Genomic DNA, 23,067 nt, shown 5'->3' with positions numbered 1-23,067 from the left:
CTGGTGACTGTGATGTCTTACTCTCATATCCTTTACGAAAGACCTGCTAGGTGATTAAAAAAAAATTGCATTCTTTTTTTTTTTTACAAGCTTGTTAAAGAACAAAACTTGGCCTCTTGGAAGAGCAAGAGCTTTGATATGACAACAGACTGTAGCTTCCTATGTTTGTGTAACCTTCCCATTTACTTTGTCTTTGTACAATCTGAGTGGATCCCTTAGAGGCAGTGAAGATAGAAACCCAGAAGGGGAATATGACTTGCATTTCTTTCAGTTTCAGCTTAAATTTGTTTATTGACTTAAATCACAGACTAGCAGCAGGTCAGCAGACCCAAGGGCACAGGCTGTCTGGCGAGGCTGTGCATTCTTTGGTGGGGAGCTCCGATGACACTTTTGGTTTGGCTCTTCTCCCAGATGATCAAGACGAGATGTCTTGGCTTCCAGACTGGTTTCTGTCACGTGAACAACACAAACTTCCTAACTCGAGAACTGTGTTGTGTTGGCTTTAGGGATTTAGGCCCTAAACCCCTGGTTAAAGAACTGAGTCATGACAGACAGGCATGGCCAGCTCTTGAGGGTGAAACCCAGAGGTCTCCTCCTTTGCTCTTTACATGAGTGCGAGGGTGTTTTGGCAGGAGCCTCTGCCTTGGGCTCGGAAAACCACTGTTCAGTACGTGCTGGTGGAGGCTTGGCCTGGCTGGAGGGTGTGCATGGGCTTCGCTGGGGTTGCTTCCTCCGTATCTAGGGAGGAAGTGGGAAAGGAAGGGGCCTGGTTCTGGCTTCCACTTTGCACAACCCTGCCTGCACTGATGCGGAGAGGACATGGAGGAGGGAGTGCCATTTGCTTTGCTTTTGCTACTCTGCTTCAGGCCGTGCAGCGGAGGTGTCCTCGGGGTGCCGATGGCTTTTCTGCATGCTTGGTCTTTGGTTTTCTCGTGCGTGGTGCGGTGCCTGCCTCGTTTTCTTTTTGCATCAGAAAAGTCGCTAGACTGACAGGACTGACTGCTGGGGGAATTTCCAGAAGCCACTCCAAGAAGTGCCCTCTTTGAACATCCTTTTGGGACCAAGTATGTGGGAAGGGCTGTCCCCACACTTACGCCCTTTCCGTTTCCTGATGGTGACGAAGTTGAAACTTGCAAGGAAAATACATCCTTTTTCCAATGTTTCTCCTCCAACCTTTAGACTGTATCCCAAGATTTTTTTTTTTAAAGCTCCGAATAGTATTTGGCATCTGGTGTACTTGGGAAATGAAACCAGACATGAGGAATGTGAGAGGGGAGAGAGATGGCCAAGGAAAGAAGCAAAGCAATTTTTTCCTTTCACATTCTTATTGATAAGAGAATCTTGGTTAGCATTATCGTGTTGTTGAAACCCAAATTGCCTGTTAGGGCCTTTTGGGAAAATGGAAAATGTGGGGTAAAATGCAGCTCTGAAAACAATAGGTATGACGATTAAAACTGAGGGTTCCCCTAACTATTCTAGTTGCTCTTAAGGCACGAATTTTCTTCATTGTCCCTCTTTTTGTGTCTGTGACATTGTTTCAGTGACTCCAGAGACTATTTATAATAAAGAAACAATGACAGTATTTTAGTGTTGGAATTATAATTGGAGAATTAAATGTGAATTACTGTCTATCTTGATTAAAGTAATAGAAATTGGGCATGACATAGATGGTGCCCTGTGCACTCTGAGAATACATGCAGGAACTCTCAACTGTTGAACCAAGCTGGTGGCTGGGAGGAGCTCACAGTCTCTCCTTCTTCCCTTCCTCCAGCATCTAAGCCAGCCGTGGGCAAACTACGGCCCATTTGAAATGAATAAAACTAAAAAAAAAAAAAAAAAAAGACTGTACCCTTTTATGTAATGATGTTTACTTTGAATTTATATTAGTTCACACAAACACTCCATCCATGCTTTTGTTCCGGCCCTCCTGTCCAGTTTAAGAACCCATTGTGGCCCTCAAGTCAAAAAGTTTGCCCACCCCTGATAAGCTGTTGTTTTCCATATAACCACTTTGGTTAGAGGAAAACCGTGGTGACTTAGCAGGTGAACACATAATTCTCTGTCTGGACAGCCATCTTATAAATGTATGGCAGTTTAAATTACATATACATATCAATGCATATCTTTTTGTGGACATGATCTTCCAAGTTTCCCGTGTATATTTGGTACTGATCATGTGTTGCTTTCTGAAAAACGAACTGTACGTGTCACACATGTATTGTGACTTGGCATTATCAGAGGAAAATGTTAAGGAGCTTTTTCTTGTGAACTATAAAGTTTTTCAATTTTTTAATTATCGTGATTATGATTCTCTACATTTCTTAAAATTTGAGAGTCCTGTTTGTTTTGTTAAAGATAGTACAAATGACTTCAACTTTAAGCTAGGCCACAGATGGATTAAATTTTTTATTCTTTGCTAAGCAAAATGCACCTGCTCCAGAATCTTAAGTAGCTTTTTAATTGCTTCCTTGTGCATGGCATAGCAATAGTCATCTGTAATGTTGAAGATGGATTATATTTTGGATGTCCCAGAAGTGACCCCCCCCCCCCCCAACAATGCCAGAAGCTGAGATTAGAAGATGTGTTCTGGTTGAGGGCCCAGCTGTCATGGTGGAATTAGTCCTTTCCCTCAGGCTGATCTGATTAAAAAGGGGCCAAGATGTGGAAACAGAGGCTCCTGGTTTCAGTAACTGAATTCCCTCTTTATTGGGCAGACGAACCAATTCCACTGCTCCCTAAATGTTCCCCAGAGGCTGTGGTCTCCCTGATCCGTGGGTCGTCTTCATCTGTTTCTCTAGCACCAAACACAGTGTCTGGCCTATGGGTTGAGGAGGCTCAGCTATGATAGCAGAGTAAGTGAATACATTGTGGGCAGTGTTTACTGAATGTAAGGAATGGGGAAATGTCTCAGAGATTCAGAGATACTTCCAAAGGAGCTTACTTGAGGATGGGTGGAAAAATAGGCACCAGTTAGTTCAGCCAGAAAGAAATTCCTCTCTCAAGGGAAGCTGCAAATACCCCGAGGATGAAGTCTGTGTGTGAGACTACTGCCAGTGTCAAAGGCTTGACAAGTGGCTAAAGAACACTTGGTGATCTGATTGGCCTCAAATTGGCAGTTGTGAAAAACAGATCTACAGGCAACTGTGGGAAGAACACCCCATCGCATAACCCTGAAGCTCATAGAGACGAGATCATTTGTTCACTTAGGCGTTTGTGCTTTTGCATTCAACAAACATTTATTGAGAATATACTGTGTGCCAGAGAGTGAATGACACGTGGTCCCTGTCTCAGGAGCTCATAGTTTAGGGGCATGATTTTTTGAAACAAAAACACCCATTCAACTATGTATATAATGCTAACTGTGTAGAAAGAAATGTGTGACTGTCTCTGGGAAACTTAAGACTCATAAAACAGCAGTATCAGAGTAGTTCTCAAATGGTGAGTGGAAGATGGTCAGGTAAAGAAGGAAAAGAGCACTCTATGCTGAGGGTCTACAGAGGTGTGAGCTCAGAAGTGTGATTTGTCAAGGTCTGATGACTGCATGCACAGGGGTGTGTGGGGGTTAGGAGGCAGGAGGTGGCATGTGGGCACACAGTATTCAGGGTATTGGGACACAAGGGTAGAAAATAAAGTAGGCAAGGGCCAGGCCATTGAGGGTCTTGTGGTCCATGCCGGAAAGTTGAACTGTATCCAAGAGACAATGCAGAGCTGAGTGGCACAGTCAGATTTATGATGTGCTGAGAATAAATCCCAGACTCCTCACTCTGGTATATGAGGCCCTGGGGTCTGGGCCCCTGTCCTCTCCAGCCTCTTCTCTCTTAACACTCCTACTACCCTCTATGCTCCAGCCACACTGATCTTCCTTCCCTAACTCAAACATCCAAGTTCCCCACCTGCTTGAGGCTTCTGTACACACTCCTGCCTGGAATCCTCTTCCCTGACACTTTCAGGGCTAGTCCATTTACCCACTGGGTCTTCATTTAAAGGCCCCTCTCTGGAGAGGCCTTCCCTGATCACACTATCTAAAGTAGCCATTTATGCCCACCACCACCTTTTCTTTCACTTGCTTCTTGCATCCCCTATAACACTAACCAAAATCAATACTTGTTTTAGTTTACTTGATTTTTTCCCCTGTCTTCTCCAAAGTAAATAAGCCCTCTGAGGTTACATTGTCTCATTTTCATCCCTCTTTCCTAAGTACCTAGCCCAGTGTTGAATATGTAATTTGATCAACATTTGACTTCATGAATTAAGTGGGTGAATATGATAGACTAAAGCCATTTTAGCAACCTTCAACCCATGGGCCCACATGGGCACACTGCCTGTTTTTGTGTGGTCCACGAGCTAAGAATGCTTTTTTACATTTTTAAATGATACAACAAATAAGAAAAGATTAATATTTTGTGACATGACATTATATGAAATTCAGATTTCAGAGCCCACAAATAAACTTTATTGACACACAGGCATGCCCATGTTCACAGATGCCTGTGGCTGCTTTCATGACAAAATGATAGAGTTGAGTAATTGTGTTCGAGTTTTAATGGCCTCAAAAGCCGAAAATATTTAATATCTGGCCCTTTACAGAAAAGATTTGCCAACCTCTAGACTGGTGAACCAACAATCAGAGAGAGGAGTTAAGAAGCTGTTGCAGTCATTCAGATGGGAGATGGCAGTAGGCTAAACTAAGGTCATGACCTTGAGGTTGAAGAGGGTGGGGACTGGATTCCAGCCTATTAAGCAAGCAGGTTTCCAGACTTCTGCCAAGCTTCCCTGTCCCACTCCCAAACAATTAGGCTTTTCTGAATAAACATTTCTTTGCCTTTACCAGCAAATAAAGTCTCCCTCAGAATTTTTCTAATTGCCATGCTCCCTCCCAAGTGTCCTCTTAAGTCTCAAATGTGAAATGGGGATAATGGAATTAAGTGTTGGGTATGAGGTGCTTACCAAAATCCTATTCACAGTCTGTTGCTGGGATCCCTCATTAGTGAAGTGCTAGAGCAGGTAACTGGCTAGACTTATCTACTGCCACTAAGGGGTCAAGTGGGATGATTCCTTTGGCTTCCTGTTTTGGTCTTTGTCTAGGAGACTAGGCTCTGAACAATGGCGTTCCAGACTGCCAGGGTCCATCCCCAGCAGGTCCAGGGGTCCCCAAAGGTGTGGACGGAGTCGGCGAAGAAGGAATGACACGGAGACAGCGTTCAGTTGATCAGAAGCCTAGCCAGGATCTCCAGCCAAGTTCTGGTCTCGATCTCCAGAGAGGTTCTGCTTAGGATCTCCAGCCAGGTTCTGTAGCCATGTTCCCTCACTAGGTTCTCCAGCCAGGTTCTGTCTGAGATCTCCAGCCAGGTTCGGTCACCAGGTTCTAGTCAGGCGCTCCTGCCAATCTCCGCAGTCGGGTTCAGTCCAGGATCCCCTGCCATGCTCTCTCGCCAGGCTCCGCCTCCAGGCTCCGAGGCCAGTCCCTGTCCAGGATCCTCCCGCATGCTCTCTCCAGCGAAGTTCTTCTGTCTCTAGAGAATGTTCTGTGTAGGTTCTGTGCCTAGGCTCTGTCTCTCTTGGTCCTGTCTTCCAAGCCCTATATCTTGCTGTCTTGTTACATCTGTATTTATACCAGTTCATTTTAATCCTGTCAATCTCTATTACAAAGGTTAGGGCGTTTCTTATCTCCATTCCAGGGAGTAAAGATTATGTAGCTTAAGCATGATTGTTCATAGTTAAAGTGATTAATTACCCGCCTGGCACTTAGTTGAGGGGTTTTATTCCCTCCCTAACTTCAGGGGAAAATCCCTACTTGGGGATTCAACCTTTCTCGGAGAGGTGACCTTGGTTAAAACACAGCGCCAAGAAGGTGAGCAAACATATTAAGAACCGTATGCCATATATGCCAGGTCCCTTGAAACAGCAAGGATGGACCGGCTCCCGGCACCAGACATGTGTTTTAAAAATGGTTGTTTGTTGGAAACCTCAAAGCTTTGCCATCATCTGCAGTTTAAGTTTTGGTTTAAAAGAAGACTTTGTATTTGGGGTTCTACAAAGGAACTAACATCAAACTTGGCCTTTGGGCTTTACTAAAGTCTTTAAACACAAATCATCTGTTAAAGGCAATATTTTGTCATTAAAATGATTTCAATTAGTTTCTTTCTTTTTTTTTAATCTTCACCCAAGTATATTTTTCCATTGATTTTCAGAGAGAGTGGAAGAGAAAGGGAAAGACTGACAGAAACATCGATGTAAGAGAAACATATTGATTGGTTGCCTCCTGAATATGCCCTGACCAGGGCCCAGGCCAGGGAGGAGCCTGCAACTGAGGTACATGCCTTTGAACGGAATTGAATCTGGGACCCTGTGGCCACAGGCCGATGCTCTATCCACTGAGCCAAACCAGCTAGCGCTCAATTAGTTTCTTAAAAGTAATAAGCTCTGTATCTTAGTACACATCTTAAAAACTAAACAAGACTCTCATATTCTTGGTTTATAGAACTATTGACATTTTTTTTAAGACTTAAAAAATGCTTTGGACTGATTTTTAGATTTTAGCATTTCCTCTGCGCCCCTTCTGAATACAGCCAGAATGTAACATAACTTGGGTTTAACTGAAACAACTTGTACATTGCAAAACTAAAGCAATGATCTTTCTATTCATTTCCCAAGTACTTTGGTTATATTCCTATATGTGTGAGGCACTAATCAACACTAGTGGTGGGCACTTTTCTTTTTGGAGTTGACGCTTCAATGATGGAGAAAGACCCAGATCATAAATTACTCCGTTGGCTGTGCGTCATAGGGTCACAAAATGCTGAGGGCCCAGACCTCATTTCAATGAGTAAGTTAGTACATGTGTCCCGTGTACTGTCATGTGCTGGGGACAGAGCAATGACCAATATATGCAAGGCCCCTGCCCCATGAAATAATTAAATAAGATAATTTTGTTGTTGTTGGTGGGAACCATACCAAGAGTTAGACCAGTGGGGCCAGACCGGGCCTGGGTTCAGCAACTTGAGTCCAGCTAGGAAAGAATTCAGAGCCAAGGCTCAAACTATAAGAAAACATTTATTTAGGAAATCACAGAGATGGAAAAAATGAGTGGTAGAAGAAATGGCTCAGGAAACAAGGTACAGAGGCAAAAGAAGGGCCCTTGAGTTTGGGAATAAGGAGGGAAATGGTGACATGCCTGAAGGGAAGGTGATTGAGACGGAGAGGAGGGGAGATGGATGGGTTTGTTCCCTGAAGGGAGAGCTCACTGGGTCCTCTGTCCTAAAGGTTTTAAGGGTGGAGATTTTAGAAGAGGTCCCAGAAAGACCTAGAGTATTCAACAGCTTTCCAGGTGTGTCCTTTCAGGGTCTAGGCTGGAGCCATGGCAGGGGGTCATTCTCCAATGCAGCTGCTCCTAAGGTCAGCCATGGAATCCCTTGTCTGGTTTTGTTGCTCTTCTGGGCCTGGAACTGAAATGCAACTAAGGTCTACATGTATCTCTAGGGAGGAAAGGTCAGGGGGTCCACACCACAAGACCAGCAATGTGCTAGGTGAGGAAGGGTTACCCTGAGGTCTCACCCTACAATTATCCGTTGCTAGGCACCTGAGGCTTTCCACCCTGGGGACCTTCTGTACTTGGCCCATCATCCTTGCTCTGCTAATATCTGTCTAACTGCCTACCACAATTTCAAATAGTGGTAACTGCCATGAAGAATACCCAGGCTAAAGGGATCCGATAGAGAGTGACTGAGGCATGGGAGGAGCACTATTGCAGATAGATTGTTGGGTATGTCTTCTCTGAGAAAGTGAAATTTGTACTGAAGTCATAATGATGAGGATGAGTTACTGTGCACAGATGTGAGCCAGAACATACCAGTTAAGGGCACAGCTGATGCAAAGGTCCTGAGTTAGGAACCAACATGGCCAGTGTAGTTGAAATGCAGTTACTCATAAAAGAGTGTTACATGGTGAGGAGAGACAGATAGGGGCCAGATTTTGGAGACCCTTGACTGCTGTTGATGGCCTTTGTATATTCGTATAATTACAGTAAATAGCCACAGGAGGTTTTCATAAAATAAAAATAACAATCAATAATTCAAGATCCAAAATGGATCAAAGCAAGCTGCTGGAATTGAAGCTGGAATTAGCACCCAGTGAAAATCTCTACTTTCTCCCCTCTAATAGTTGGGTACCTTACACCTTAGACAGAGCCAGGGACTTCTCACATCCATCCTATCCCATTCACAGACATTAGTTAGTTCTTCCTTGTGTCTTCTTATAATAGCTACTCATTCGTTTTAAATTTAACCTTGGGGATGACACAGCTCTTGTTTCTCTTTCTGAGTATCAGTCCTAAAACCAGTTCAAGGATAGTGCAAACCTCTGCCTGCCCCTCAATTCTTCAATTCCTTTTCAGGATGTGCCTGCAGTAGTGTTAGCCCTGTATCAGGGCATGCTGACATTATCAGGATGGTGACACTAATAACATAGTCTGATTATCTGCAATCTACTCTCTGTGAGGGTGCTCAGCATTCATTGTAGTTTCTCCAGCAAGGTCGTCCACCCACAGCTCTAAAAAATGAAAGAAATCAAGACTCAACAACTTGTTCGTTCTCTCTCTCTCTCTCTCTCTCTCTCTCTCTCTCTCTCTCCCTCTCTCTAGTCATTAAAAATGTAATTTTTTTTTTTGTAAGAATTCAAACCCAAAGGGTATAAAGTGAAAGGGAAAAGGAGTAGTTCTCCAGTTACCTGCCGGAAGCCAGTCCATCCTTGCTGCTTGACACAGTCGCTGCAGGGAAGAAACATCTGCACAGCATATGTTTCAAGGGACCTGGGGTATATGGCATACTGTTCTTAATATGTTTGCTCCCCTTCTTAGCGCTATGTGTTTTAACCAAGGTCACCTCTCCGAGAAAGGTTGTTTCCCCAGGTGGGGATTTTCCCCCGGAGTTAGGGATTAACAGGACTAAGGAAGGGAATAAAACCCCTTAACTAAGTGCCAGGCAGGTAATTAATCACTTTAACTATAAACAATCATGCTTAAGCTACATAATCTTTACTTAGGATAAACTCCTTCAGTTACTTCCATGTAGCTTAACAGAACAATAGAGTAGTGCCCTCGGAATGGAGATAACAAATGCCCTAACCTTTGGAATAGAATGGATAGGATTAAAATCAACTGGTATAAATACAGATGTAACAGGAGAATAAAGACAGAACCTGGCTGGAGAACCTGGCTAGAAACTGGCTAGAGAACCTGGCTAGGCTGCTGATCAACTGAACGCTGTCTTCATGTCATTCCTTCTTCGCCGACTCTGCCCACACCTTTGGGAACCCCTGGACCTGCTGGGGTTGGACCCCAACAATTACCTATTTTTATTTTGGAGATTATTGCTGTTAGCACTTACACATATTCATAAATGTAATCCTGTAATATGTGGTATATATATAATCATATAGCATCTTGAACATTTTTTCATAGCTAGATACACAGATGCCTGTTCTTTTTAATCAGTACAAAGTATTCTATTATGTGAATATACTATAGTTTATTTAACCATCTCCCTATTAGTAAACTCACTTGTATCTTTTATGTTTGAAAATCTCTGACCCTTCTAGCTCGTGATAAATCACACTTCCTTTCTTATAAATTTAAATTATTCAACACTAAACATTAACTGAGTTAATGATTTCTTCCCGGCACTGTGCAGGGCACTGGAGCCGCCAACATGCTTAATACATAGCCCCTGCCCCCAATTTGAATTATCACAGTCTAACAGGAAGACACACTCCTAAAAAACTGAGAGAAAGTGACATGAGCTGGAATGCCTTAGCTATATATTATTAGTTCCACTTGGGGAAGGTAAAGAAGGGGACATTAGAATTCAACTATAAAGGATGAGGTCTTCTGGGACAGTATGGAGTTTCCTTAAAAAACTGAAAATGGAACTTCCATTTGACCCTGTGATCCCACTTGTAGGAATATATCCCAAGAAACCAGAAACACCAATCAGAAAGGATATATGCACCCCTATGTTCATAGCAGCACAATTCACCATAGCTAAGATCTGGAAACAGCCTAAGTGCCCATCAGTAGATGAATGGATTAGAAAACTGTGGTACATCTACACGATGGAATACTATGCTGCTGTAAAAAAGAAGGAATTCTTACCATTTGCATCGGCATGGATGGACCTGGAGAGCATTATGCTAAGTGAAATAAGCCAGTCAATGAAGGAAAAATACCACATGATCTCACTCATTCATGGATAATAGAGACCATTATAAACTTTTGAACAATAATAGATACAGAGGCAGAGCTGCCTCAAACAGATTGTCAAACTGCAGCGGGAAGGCCGGGGTTGGGGGGCAGGAGGTAGGGGGGTAAGAGATCAACTAAAGGACTTGTATGCATGCATATAAGCATAACCAATGGACATAAGACACGGGGGGGTAGGGGAGGCTAGGGGACTGTCTAGGGCGGGGGGGGGGGGAAATGGACACATATGTAATACCCTTTGTAATACTTTAAGCAATAAAAATAAATAAATAAATAAATAAATAAATAAATAAAGGATGAGGTCTTCTGGGGGCAAGGAAGAGACAGGATTCATACACAGGGAATAACAACAAAATGGTTTGGCAGGAAAGAGCATGTGATGTACCAAGAATGGCCAGTAGCTCAGTGTGACAGCAGCGCCTGTGGGTGTGGACTGACCAGTGTTGCACTGTTTGCCCAGCAGTTGGCTATCGGAAACATTCAACAAGTGAATAGAAGGACATGTGCTCTTTGCCAGCTGGACTCCAAACTCCCTTGGGGTCACTCTCTCCATGCCCTGCCGTGCCTCCAGTGCAGGGGGCTCTTTCTCGAATTGGTCTGATTTAAATATATGTCTTATTCACTTTGCACTCTTAACCATGTTGTGTCCCTCTTTTTTGCAGAGTGTAGTCACTCAAGAAATAGAACAGAATTCAGCCATGGCCCCAAGGAAGAGAGGTGGACGGGGGATTTCATTCATCTTTTGCTGTTTCCGCAATAATGATCACCCAGAAATCACGTATCGGCTGCGAAATGATAGCAACTTTGCACTGCAGACCATGGAGCCAGCGTTACCCATGCCCCCTGTGGAGGAGCTGGACGTCATGTTCAGTGAACTCGTGGTAAGTCCCAGACTTCCATCCTAGCAGTGATTGGAGGTAGGAGGGAGAGGAAAGGATGTGAGTGGTTTGGTTTTGTTAGCCATGGACTTGCCCTGCTTCAGTGATGTGACCCCAATCTGTCCTTTATGTCTGCAGCCCCACTCTTATCACTGAGCCTGTGGAAAGAGAGAAGGAAGAAGGAAGCATTACTATATCAAAGGGCCTTACTGGTGCTTTAAGTGGAGCGATTTAAACCTAAAGTCTTCAAATATGTGGCAGTACTGCATCTTAGGCTATCCTTTCTAATTCTTCTCCATCCCAACCTGATTCTCTACTTGTGTGCACAAACAGTTCCCTCATCTGCTTCATACCTCTTGGGAGTCCCCAGTGTTTCCTCCATTCCCACTCCCAGTGTGCAATAGTAATGTCTTTTTAAAAATTAGTCGGACTACCCCCCCGTCCTTGACCCTTTGATGAAAGACATTATTACTTAAGCACAGTATAATTATTTAGCCTAATGATAGGATTGCAATAATAACTGTTGTGGGAAACTTTTTATAGATACTATCATCTTTGAGAATCCACTATCCTGAAGTGAGAGATGTGTCTGATGTAGGATCCAATAACTGTTGTGAGAAACTTTTTATAGATACTATTTTATTTTAGAATCCACTGTACTGAAATGAGAGGTGTAGCTGGTGTAGGACCCATTTACTAAGAGATGTAAGGGCTTTCTTCAACTTAGCTTTTCAGGCATCTCCAAAGTAGTGTTTCTTTCCATCCCATGTTTCAAGAGGATACTATGGCACTGACATGGTGATTAGGAAGACCTTGCTTCAAATTACTGCTCTGACTTTATTATCTATACTAGTATGGAAAAAGCATATGCCTTTTCTGAGCTTGTCTTCTGGAAAGTGGAGGAAAAAAATAATACTTTCTCCTAATTTGATGTAATGTTTAAATGAGAATAATAAATGGCCCAATGTCTGGTCCTCATTGGTGCTTAATAAGTGTTACATTAGTACTCTATCCACCTCAGTTACCACTGGCATTTTATAATGGAGTTAGTTCTAATCAGACCATTTGTATTATTGAGTAGATAACAGAGAGTGCTATTGTTTTGCATGACTGTGTCAAAAAAGTAATATAGGCTGTGTCACTTCCCTCCAGGGGTATTATCTGAACTGATTGTGTCACCTCAGCTCTTCTAGACCAGAATTCACCTCTAAGCTTTTCCTACAAGAGAAGCCAATATGAGGGAGTATTATGCATGAAGCTGTTATTTGAGTTCCAGTCTCCTGACTAGATTAATGGGTCTATTACCAACCAAAACTGGTTGGCAAAAAGAAGAGATGACTCTTGGCAGCACCTTTATACTTTATGAAATTGAACATCTCAGTGTTTCAGCAATCTACCCTCTGCCATCGTCACTGCATACAGACTCTGTTCTAAGTGTTAATGAGGATGTTCGAAATAGAAAACTGGAACCTGCTCCCAAAGAGCTGACAGTTTCAGGAGCAAAAGGGGGGCAATAAAGGTATAATGCCACCAAAGGAAGAAGCACAGCCCACTTATGCTTAGATTGTGTGTAAATGGCTTGTGGTGGTGTTGGTAATGAGGAGGGTGGTCAAGGAAAACTTTCTGGAGGAAGTGAGTTGTGAGGAGCGATTGAAGGTGAGAAGGGAAGTGGAGGGGATCAATATTAATGATAATCTTAGTCATCTTGAGCTAGATTTTTCTGTGATAGCAAAACCTCAGTGGTTACAGCAGCAAATGAAACCAGTGTGGGTCAGCTGTGGTTCTGCTCCTCTCCATCTTCTATCCAAGACCCAACCCTGGTGGAAGAGGAAAGAGAGACATGGTACTTGGGGTGGTGAATACACAATACAATATATAGATGATGTATTAGAGAATTGTACACCTGAAACCTTTATAATTTTACTAACCAATGTCACCCCAATAAATTCAATAAAAAAGAAAAAAAAAAGGCATGGTAAACTGCAAGTGGGCTCTAAGCTTGTGCTTGGAAATGACACATGTCACTTCTGCCCACATTTCTTTGGCCAAGGCAAATCACATGGCCACTCCTGAGCTCACAGGGCAGGGATGTATCATTCTTCAGTAAAGACTGGCACCATAAGTCACACGGCCAAGCCTGAGGTCGTTGGTACGGGTGGAGGACACAGTCTTCTCCTAGGGAGGGGCAGTGAACCACCTGCCATGATGGCTACCAAGACGAGCAATAATGAGGTATTGACAGGCTTGGTTTTATTTCCCATTTAAAGCATTTTTAAATCAAAAGTCAACCTAAGAAGACAGATGTTGCTGATAGATGAAGACCTCCTTGGTGGTTGTGGAGCTGGTGGGCAGAGCTTGTACCCTCAAAGCATCCATATCCACTGTCCTTTCAGTCGTGTTCCGTCATCCTCCCCAAATGAGACCTGAGCCAGAGCCTGTGTGGTGGCAGCTCCATGTACATCTTGAAGACAGCTCATTGTTGTGTCTTCATAAGGGAGAAAATTCCACGTTCTGCCTTAGTGATGTCTTTATTCTGTGTGAAAATTGCCCACAGCTGTTAGTTGTTAAAAAGCCAATGCCAAACCAGAACTTGAGGCTGAAACCATTGGAAAACAAATTATCTTGAGGTTTGTATCTGTCCTGGTGAGTAACGGATGAATTTTTGTCTACTTCTGATTTTAGGGACTTAAACCACAATCTATCCAACTGCCAAAGGTGTCCTGGGACAAGGGAAGTAGACTCAGAGCCACTGGAAACCTCTGTCCTGGATTCTCTTGAGCAGTCACAGAAGCAGTTCTGCCTCTGCCAATTCCCAGGAGAGGGAGGCCACGTGGGGAGGTGGAGAGTGCATAGCCTCTGGAGTCAGACCACTCTGCAACCTAGCTAACTCCTTTCAGGTGGTTTCTGCTGGAATTTGAGTTTATTTTCTTATCTGTAAAATGGGGATAATACCTCCTCTCCTGTAGGTTGGTATGAAGACTAAAGCAGATAACGTCTTTTAAAGGGCTGACACCTAGTAGGTGCTTTACATCCCACATCCTAGTGCAGGGAGATAATTCACGTGTTTTCTGGGCACAACACTTCTATGCATACATCCCAGACGTTTCCTTTTCTTGAAAGCTAATCTGACTGCTGTGAGCGAGCCAATGTGGGTCCCAACTTTCAGGCCATTTTACCTTTGTATCTGTTGGAAAGCATCTCATCAGAGCTGGTTGTTGTAAGCTAGTTTCCTTGGCCTTGTCGGATGAGTTACTCATTTAATGTTTTTAAAAGTGATACTAAATAGGTTACTTTCAGAATAGCTTACTGCAACCTTATCATCTCATAAATAAAGCAGGCCTGTATGGGAGGTCAGCCATGTGAATCTTTAAAGAGGGTGGGCAGCAAGGAGTGCCTTGTTCTCTAGCAGGTTCCCTGTCATAGCAGGAGAAACAGAATCAATCCAATTTCAGGAAGTAGTGATTTCGGGAGGTCCCAGTCCCACACCCTGCCTATTTAAAAAATAACAACGTTATTGAGATATAATTCACACGCCATATAATTAACCTATTTGAAGTATACAGTTCACTTGGCTTTTAATAAATACACAGAATTGTGCAATGAATTTCAGAACATTTTTATCACCCCCAAAAGCACTGTCACTCCCCATTTTCCCCCAACCTGACCATCTCTTGGCAACCACTAGTCTACTCTCTTTTTCTGTGAATCTGCCTATTCTGAGCATTTTATAGAAACGAAATCATGTAATATGTGGTCATATGTAGTCATTTGTCACTGGCTTCTTTCACTTAGTATAAATGTTTTCAGGGTTTCTATCCTTGTTGTAGCATGTATCAGTACTTCATTTCTTTCTATTGCCAAATAATATTCCAGTGAAAGGACATACCACATTTTGTTTACCCACTTATCATGAATTATGCTGCTATACCGTAAACATTCATTCACAAGTCTTTGTGTGGAAATATATTTTCAATCCTCATGGAGTAGAATTGCTGGGTCGTATGGTAACACTGTTTAACTTTTGAGGAACTGCCAGACTGTTTTCCAAAGTGGCTGCACCATTTTACATTCCCATCAACAAAGTTTGAGGGTTCCAGTTTCTCCACATATTTGCCAACACTTGAGAGTTTGTGTAACCTCTGCTAACCGTACATTTTATGCCTATTATACAAAAAACTATCAATACTTTTTTCCTGTGTTACCTTCCCTGCCTCACCTCTGTCTCAGGCACAAGTCAGAACCATAACCAATCTGAGACCCAGCACTGATCCCATAAAATAAGATTCAGCTGAAGTCTTGTATTTTCTACAGGCTTTTAAAGGTCTTAGGTTATCCCCACCAACCTATTTGAAGAGTTGTAGGTATGACAGCTCTATACACTGTTTTTACTCAAGCAGCTTTTCCATGTCAATGTTAGTAATAGGAGATTTCTTTGGGATGAACAGAAGAATGTGTCATTAATTGGCAGACCAATTTTTTTGATCTGTATTGTGTTAAGTGCCAGGCCCTGAAGTAACTGGTCAACAAAACAGACATGGTCCTTCATGACTTTGAGAGGCTGGTGAGGGAAATAGGTAACTAAACACACAGTCTTACCCGATGTGACCAACCGCTATGAGATGGGGTATGCTCAAGCAGTACATTTTGCTGGGATAACCTGTATTCTACCCCACTCCTCCCACCTCCCCCCCTTTGTTTTTTACAAGGAGGAAGTTCCACTCACAGGTCCCATTTCCTTCACCTTTAACCCTCTTGCTGGGGAGTAACAGTGCCAGCTTCTCTTCAGTCTCAGTTTCTCTCCTGTTCTGTATTTCTCTGAAAATCAACCTGCTTTCAGAAAACACATATTCCGTGACCCGAGGTGCTATAAATGTCATAGGAATGAGCCCCCTTTGGGAGTTCTGCAGTTGAGCAGCTACCCTTGTGATTGGTGGTGAATGTCCAGTTCATCATGAAATCTCAGCAAGCCCACTTGTCTGCAGACAAAAGTTGATTCTCCCAACTTTTTATTTCCATTTGCTGACTCCTTATCTTAGCTCGCAGATCATTCCAAACTTGCTGGGGAAGGAGGATACTATTTACTGACAACATCCCCCAAGCCCCTCAGGCATCAGGCACCTAACCCAGTGTGAAAGGCTTCCTGGAGGAAGTGACATTGACTGTGTGACATGAAAATCAAGAAGGAATTACTGAGACAAAGAGGAGAGAAAAGAGTGCCTTTGACCATGAGAACAGCATTCATACGTGCTGGGAGGTGAGAGAGAAAGTGTGGGAGACTCAAGGAGATGAAAGTTCATGGAGATGGAACATGAAATAGGAGGCTGTGAGCACTGGGGGCTCTGAGAGGCGAGCCTGGAAAGGGAGATGGGGTGGTTGTAGTGTTGCTTAAATTATTTATCTCGGACTTTTTCTGAACCAGAGGAAAGTACCTCTGCTTTTTTTAAAAAAAAAAATTATGTTTTTTCCAGTGAACCAAATATACCAAAGTGTTTTGCTATCTGGTTATGTTACAAAACAGAATGATTGCTTTTTTGCCTCCTCTGTGAAGTTTTGGTAAGTTTAGCGAAAGGTGTTATATCTCCAGAGTAGATTCTGAGTGTGTTTCCTTTGAGTCCAATTGTTGAGGTGAAATGACTTCTTGTTACAATTCATACCTCCTCTGGCTACTTTAATTTTGAAATAAAATTACTGGAAGTTCCCTTTCCCTTTTCTACTCAGTGCATAGACTCCTGCATACATCAGGAGTTGATGGACTAAGGGTTTCCTACAGAATATTCTCTGGGAACAATGATATTGGACTTGATTTCTCCTCTCAGGTTTCCTCTGCTCTTTTGCCTTGTGAAACATATAATGTCCCACTGCTTTTCCTGGTGAGATTTTAGATGAGAAATCAGACAAGTCTGGTTATTATTTTTGAAGTGTACTATGGTAAATCACATGTCTTACAACACACCGTCGTATACCTGGAATCCATTTTACAACTGATTAGAGGGAAACATGCTGTACATCACTGTGAATTTATAGCTACTTGAAAATAATACTCAGTATGCCCCCAAGTTTTCCTAAGCCTAAAATAATACCAGTTCCATTTTCCATGTTTTTTTGAAATATATTTTTATTGATTCAGAGAGGAAGGGAGAGGGAGAGAGATAGAAACATCAATGATGAGAGAGAATCATTGATTGACTGCCTCCTGCACACCCCCTACTGGGGATCGAGCCTACAACCAGACATATGCCCTTGACTAGAATCGAACCTGGGACCCTTCAGTCCACAGGCCGATGCTTTACCCACTGAGCCAAACTAGCTAGGGTTCCACGGTTTTTTTTTGTTGTTGTTAATCTGCCAGTTCTTAGTCAGCCATTTATTTGGCCAATGGGTCTCATGTTCTTGGATAATATATAGAGTGTTGTGGCTTTCAGGAAATGTTAAAATATTTTTTAAAAACTTACTAAGAAATTCATTACCGGTCATAAAACCACCATTTATACTATTGAGGATTGTCAACAGAAGTTACAATCTCAATGAGGAAGGTAGTGATGATGGATACTGTAGGATGATGGCAAGATTTGTATCCTCATAAATATAATTACTTACTGTAGGTCCATTTTATTAAGTACCGAGGACATTCTTAACATTGTAGCCAGCATAGAATTTGAGAAATGAAGATAGAAGGAATGAGAGAATTTAGTTGATGTATCAGAGTTAGATGAATTCACAGTCAAGGTAAGCTATGCCAAGTGAACTCCCTTGGGGACCTACATCAGTAATCTCTTCATTTTTTCAGCATATTCTGAAGTCACTTTGGTATGAAAGAAACTATAGGAATCCAAATTAGTCTCATGGATTTACCAGCATACAAATTTTGTTCTTTTACTAGCCATGTGAATTGTTACCCATCTTCTCAGGCTTCCAACATAATATTTTATTATTATTTCTAGGGCTATTTTAAGCTCTCTTTAATAATAATAATAAAAAAAAGGTCTTCCATTTTCACCAGAATTGATGAATAGTTTCAACACTTTTTATTTCTTTATTTTTAACACTTTCCTTTTATACTAAGACCATGATTAAGAATAAAAAGTTTCTTCCTTGCTGGTGTGGCTCAGTGGTTGAGCATTGACCTATGAACCAGGAAGTTGAGGTTTCCTGGTCAGGACATATGCCCAGGACAGGCAGCCAATCAATGATTCTCTCTTATCATTGATGTTTCTATCTATTTCTCCCTCTCCCTTCCTCTCTGAAATATATATATATATATATATATATATATATATATATATATATATAATAGAAAGTTTCTTACAGGAGCTATTATTCATATTACTCAGTTCACTGTTTCCAAGAAAGATGAAAAGATCAAGTAGCAAGAACATACAATTTTAACCTGATTGAAGAAAAAAGAAACTGGTTGTAAGGAGCCATATTTAAATCTATTGTTTCTTAATTAGAATGTGAAGGATTGCTCAGCAATTAAGCAGAGGAAATCAGACTTCAAAGATATAACTAGAATAGTCTCAAAGTTTCAGCTGTCTGGAAGCTAGAAATCAGGGTCTAATGAAGGAATTGATATGAAAATTGTTCTATTTCTATGAGGTTACAAATTATTTTTATTTGACAAACCTATAAAGGTCAAAAGAAAAAAATTCTACTTCGATAAAGGACATGATTAGTTGACAGAGAAGAAAGAATGTTGGCTAGATCTCTTCTTAACACTGTGGCATTTTTGGATAAATCAACTCGATGAGTACATAGAAAAATATTTAGAACAGCATGGAAATATGCAGTATATCACAAAGGGAAGTGGGAATGTAGATATGGGCTTAAAGTGCTAAAATTCCTATGAAGTCGATGTGAGCTGCTGCCAATGTACAGTCAATTTAAATATGACAAAAAATGATCCCAAACCCAGAACTTGATAAATAAGTTACGTTGGCCCCGTGGTCAACTGATGGCTGTGGTACAGGGTGCTGTTGTTGACATAGGTGGTTCAGAATAAAAGTCTGCTTAGAGACAGTAAGATGGTCAACATGGCTTCTTAAGCTTCTTTCTTGTCCTCTGATTCACTAACCAAATGCAGTCAAGTTTAAGTTAAAACCCCCAAACCATTTTATTCCTTGTAGTCCTAAATTTATATTTTATCGCACTAAGATCATTCCAATTGTCCTTTTCTACAGCTGTTAAATTTAGATTTTAACTGCATGTTGCATACTTTGTTATCAATCATTACCTTTATTTCTGGGTGCTTAATTTAAATGATTGAAAGGGGGGGGAGCTTGAAGAGATGGAGGAAAGAAACTTTTTTTTAAATACAAATACTTCAAAGTCATCTCTGAACTTAATAATGTTATTAAGAAAATGGTTGTCCCATTTGCCCTGATGAATTTCATTACTATGAGTCTTAAAGAGACTCTGAGCAGCATGTATCTACTTGGTTTTTGGCTACAGTTTTAAATCTGATTATTTAACTTAATCCTCAGGCTACCATGTGCAAATTACAGAGTCAACACACTGTCCTGACTTTCCAACTCTCTACATGCCCCCCATATAAACCAGTATATTTAAAAGACTGGGAGAAAAAAAAATTGATCTCCATAAATAGTGTGGTTTAGGTAATCTTTCAAGTGTCATTTTGAAAATGTGTTTCAGTAACAGCTGGAACAGTCTGGTAGTTTCTACAAATAACTGCACATGAGAACATATACTGATGCATTAGGAACCATCTAAACATCATTGCTTTTACAGAAAGTATGTCACCTGTAGAAGGTAAATACCCAGTATGTAGATGGTGTATTTTAGTCCTATTTTTATTTGCTATGCTTAGAATTCTCCCCTCCCCCACCTTTAATTCCCAGAATTCCTCTGGAAATTAAAACTATTTATTCATGCATATTATAGGAGCTCAGTACCAGCTTCATCTTTTAGTTATAATTTTCTGGCTCATGTGTGTTTTTTAAAACCAGATCCCTGAGAAAGTTGCATTTTTCCCCTTTTATCTAATGTTAAATAAATCCACTAGAAACATCCTACAGCTGCTAGTTATTTATTTCATTACACAGTGTAATTTTTAAAAACTAAACTAAACCAAATGACTGAAAGCTCACTCTAGTTGTTTTCAGGAAAGATGGGCATTTCTTGGATGTAGAAGAAAAAGTCAGCTGTCCTTTGCCATCATCTAGACAATCAGACAGTTTGAGTTTGTTCCCATGGGGACACACATTCTGTTCAATTCACTGTAAATATGCACCCTTGCATCTTCAGAGAGTAGAATGGCACACGGGCTTTGTATTTGCCTATTATACCCTCAGGATTCCCAGGGCCTGGAGCAGTGCCTGGCCCAGAGTAAGTGCTCAGGAAATGCTTGTGGCATGGACGAATAACTAATTACTGAAGGATAGCACATGAGATGCTCAGTGAGTATTTGAATGAATGCATGCTTCTTTCAGCAGTTGGGTTTGTATTTTGGATTATTATCAAAGTAAAAGTGACAGATTTCGGCTGGTCCCTGCACTCTTCCTGCTCCCCATCACCTATTGTCATTCCCTGTGCTCATCTTCATTTGAAGGTCACTTACTATGGGAGCACCAAAGTGGCTGGCAGATTAAAAGGATAAGAGTGATAATGTTGAAGAAATATTTTCTGTCCTTAACAGTATCTCTACCATATATTACATGGTAAAATAAGTAAATAGATGCAATGTGGAAAGAGACTCGTTGTACTAGGTATCTTTTGACATGATTAAAACTTAAAGATGTCAGGTAAGCTGCCAAACATGTCTCTGGAGGGCATGCTGAGCGGGTGTGGAGGGCTGGCAGGAGCAGTGCTGGTGTCACTGAGGCAGGGTGTGTGTGTAGAGTTGGCTTCACAATTGCCAACCGCTGATTTCTCATCTGTCACTTTACAGCTGGATCTGTGTCCCGGGAGACAAAACCCCTCCATTTAATTAGGAAAACACTGCTTAGAAATCCTCTCAATTAAGCCTTGTCAACAGAAGCTGTACTAGATTGTAGGTGTGAAAACTGGAAATTGGGGTGACTGGATGGATATTGAAAGATGATTTTAACATATATTTAGGACATTTATTTTAGACTACTAGAAAACTGCTGTCAAGGCAGACGAATTTAAAGTTACTCTGATGAGTTTCTAGTTGAAATACACAAAGAATCTAAATAAGAAACCTACAGGGTTAGAGCAGACTTTGTCTAACAAATTGGGTATAGTTTGTATTGCCTACTATTAAAAGCAGGAAGAAAAATAGTATAAAACACCCATCATTGGTAGTAAGAAACCAAAACTTATTTCTATTTAGTCAGCCTTTGCCTGTGGGATTTCTCAAGTTTTATTTTTCTATATGGAAGGAAGAGATGTCTATCAGACACAGAACATTACTGTGTAGGTGAGGTGAGTCATGTTGTGGTATTTTGTGTAGTGACTAAGAATGCTGGCAGAGATCTTACAGGCTGAAAACCTGTAAGGTTTGGTCTCTGTGTGTACACATCCCTTTTGAAATTTAAAACTCTGTTGTTTTCCATTTATGTCTTTCTTAACTGGTAGGAGCAGCTAATAGTTCACGGAGTGTACCTCTATTTAGTATGACAAAAATCTTATTTAACTTTCAGATTCCAAACTATCACTGAGAAGATAAAATACTGTTCTTAGGGTCATTGTGGTTAAATTTTAAGAGCTATGTTGGCAATTCACAACTCCTGGATGTGATGGTCATTTGCTGTGATGGGGTTGGATGTTCATAAATTTAATGAATTATCACAGCCTAATAGTACATTTTCCCCATACTGCCAAAATGGCACCCTTCAGCCCACCATATGCCTTGCCTGGCCTTTTCCCCCTGATGGTATTTATCACCGTGTTATATGACTTGAGGTCTGGTCACTTGCCCCTTCAAAGGTTTGACTTGTTTCTGATAATGTTGAGTTGTAGGATGGGAGAGAGGGTTAAATCTGGAGAAGGCGGGCATTGCCAATTAGTGGTGGGGTGTATTTGAGGTGAACCCAAGGGTTGCTGCCTGCTGGGCATGTGGGAAAACTTTGGCATGTGGTCAGGTTAGGATGGGCAAATACGGCTTGTTTGCTGTGAGCAAATACTTGGTATATTTAATTTGAAGGAGAGAAGTGAGCCTTGTCTGAGTAATAATATGATCAGGAATTCTGTGAGCTCTCTACATTGAGTCAGATAGATGCTTACCTTGTCAAGAACCACTAAAAAGTAAAACACACATAAAACTCAAACCACCAAAAACACAAAACAATGAGTTGACTGTCAGGTGACTCCAAGGGCCTATCTTAGCTTCTCCCTCTCATTTTTCTTCTCCATTCCCCCAGCATTAATTACAGGTCCTCCTACCTGTGAATGTATTGGTATGTATATAAAGAATTAGCATAACTCATTGGAAATAGAAATCCTGAATTTCTTTATTAGAGCTTTCTGTTGGTAGCTAGAAACTTACTTGTTAGCTCACTGAAATTTAATGATTTGGTAGGTTTTCAAGGAATGAATGCTTTTAATATTGCTTTGGAGGTTTTATAAATAATCCAATTTTTTGTTTAGTTCACATCACTGAAAAGAAGTTTTCAACTCATTCAAGACCCTTATTGTATATTATTTAAAAATTCCTTCCCTTGCTTTATCTAGCAAATCAGTCCATTTCCTGAGATTTGTTTGTACTGTGCTAATTGTTTTCTGATTTATGTAGATTTCTCAATAGAGCTGCCTGCTTACTCCAGGGTATAGGACTAGTGAGATTTCTTTGTCCCGAAGCTTTTCGGAACCTTTTAGGTAGGGCTTAATAATGTGCTTTGTTAGGGATGAAGCCTAGGACTTTAGTTCCCACAGCTGGGCTTCTCTTCAAGTTCCTTTCTTTTTAATAACATATATATATATATATATATATATATATATATATATATATATATATAT

The 23,067-nt window shown here is 41.2% G+C and overlaps 1 protein-coding gene across 4 annotated transcripts in view; it reads left to right on the top strand.

Annotated features, from left to right (window-relative positions):
- DAAM1 (dishevelled associated activator of morphogenesis 1) overlaps positions 1-23,067 on the top strand; it is a 158,064-nt gene that overhangs the window by 54,955 nt on the left and 80,042 nt on the right. For all 4 annotated transcript variants that reach the window (XM_059694523.1, XM_059694532.1, XM_059694504.1 and 1 more), the window contains exon 2: positions 10,918-11,136. In XM_059694523.1, coding sequence (XP_059550506.1) covers positions 10,954-11,136 — 183 coding nt within the window. In that variant the 5' untranslated portion in view covers positions 10,918-10,953. The remainder of the gene's footprint in view (positions 1-10,917; positions 11,137-23,067) is intronic.

The sequence above is a fragment of the Myotis daubentonii genome, chromosome 1, assembly GCF_963259705.1.
Source record: "Myotis daubentonii chromosome 1, mMyoDau2.1, whole genome shotgun sequence".
Taxonomy (NCBI): domain Eukaryota; kingdom Metazoa; phylum Chordata; class Mammalia; order Chiroptera; family Vespertilionidae; genus Myotis; species Myotis daubentonii.
This window is presented reverse-complemented; position numbering and strand designations above follow the sequence as displayed.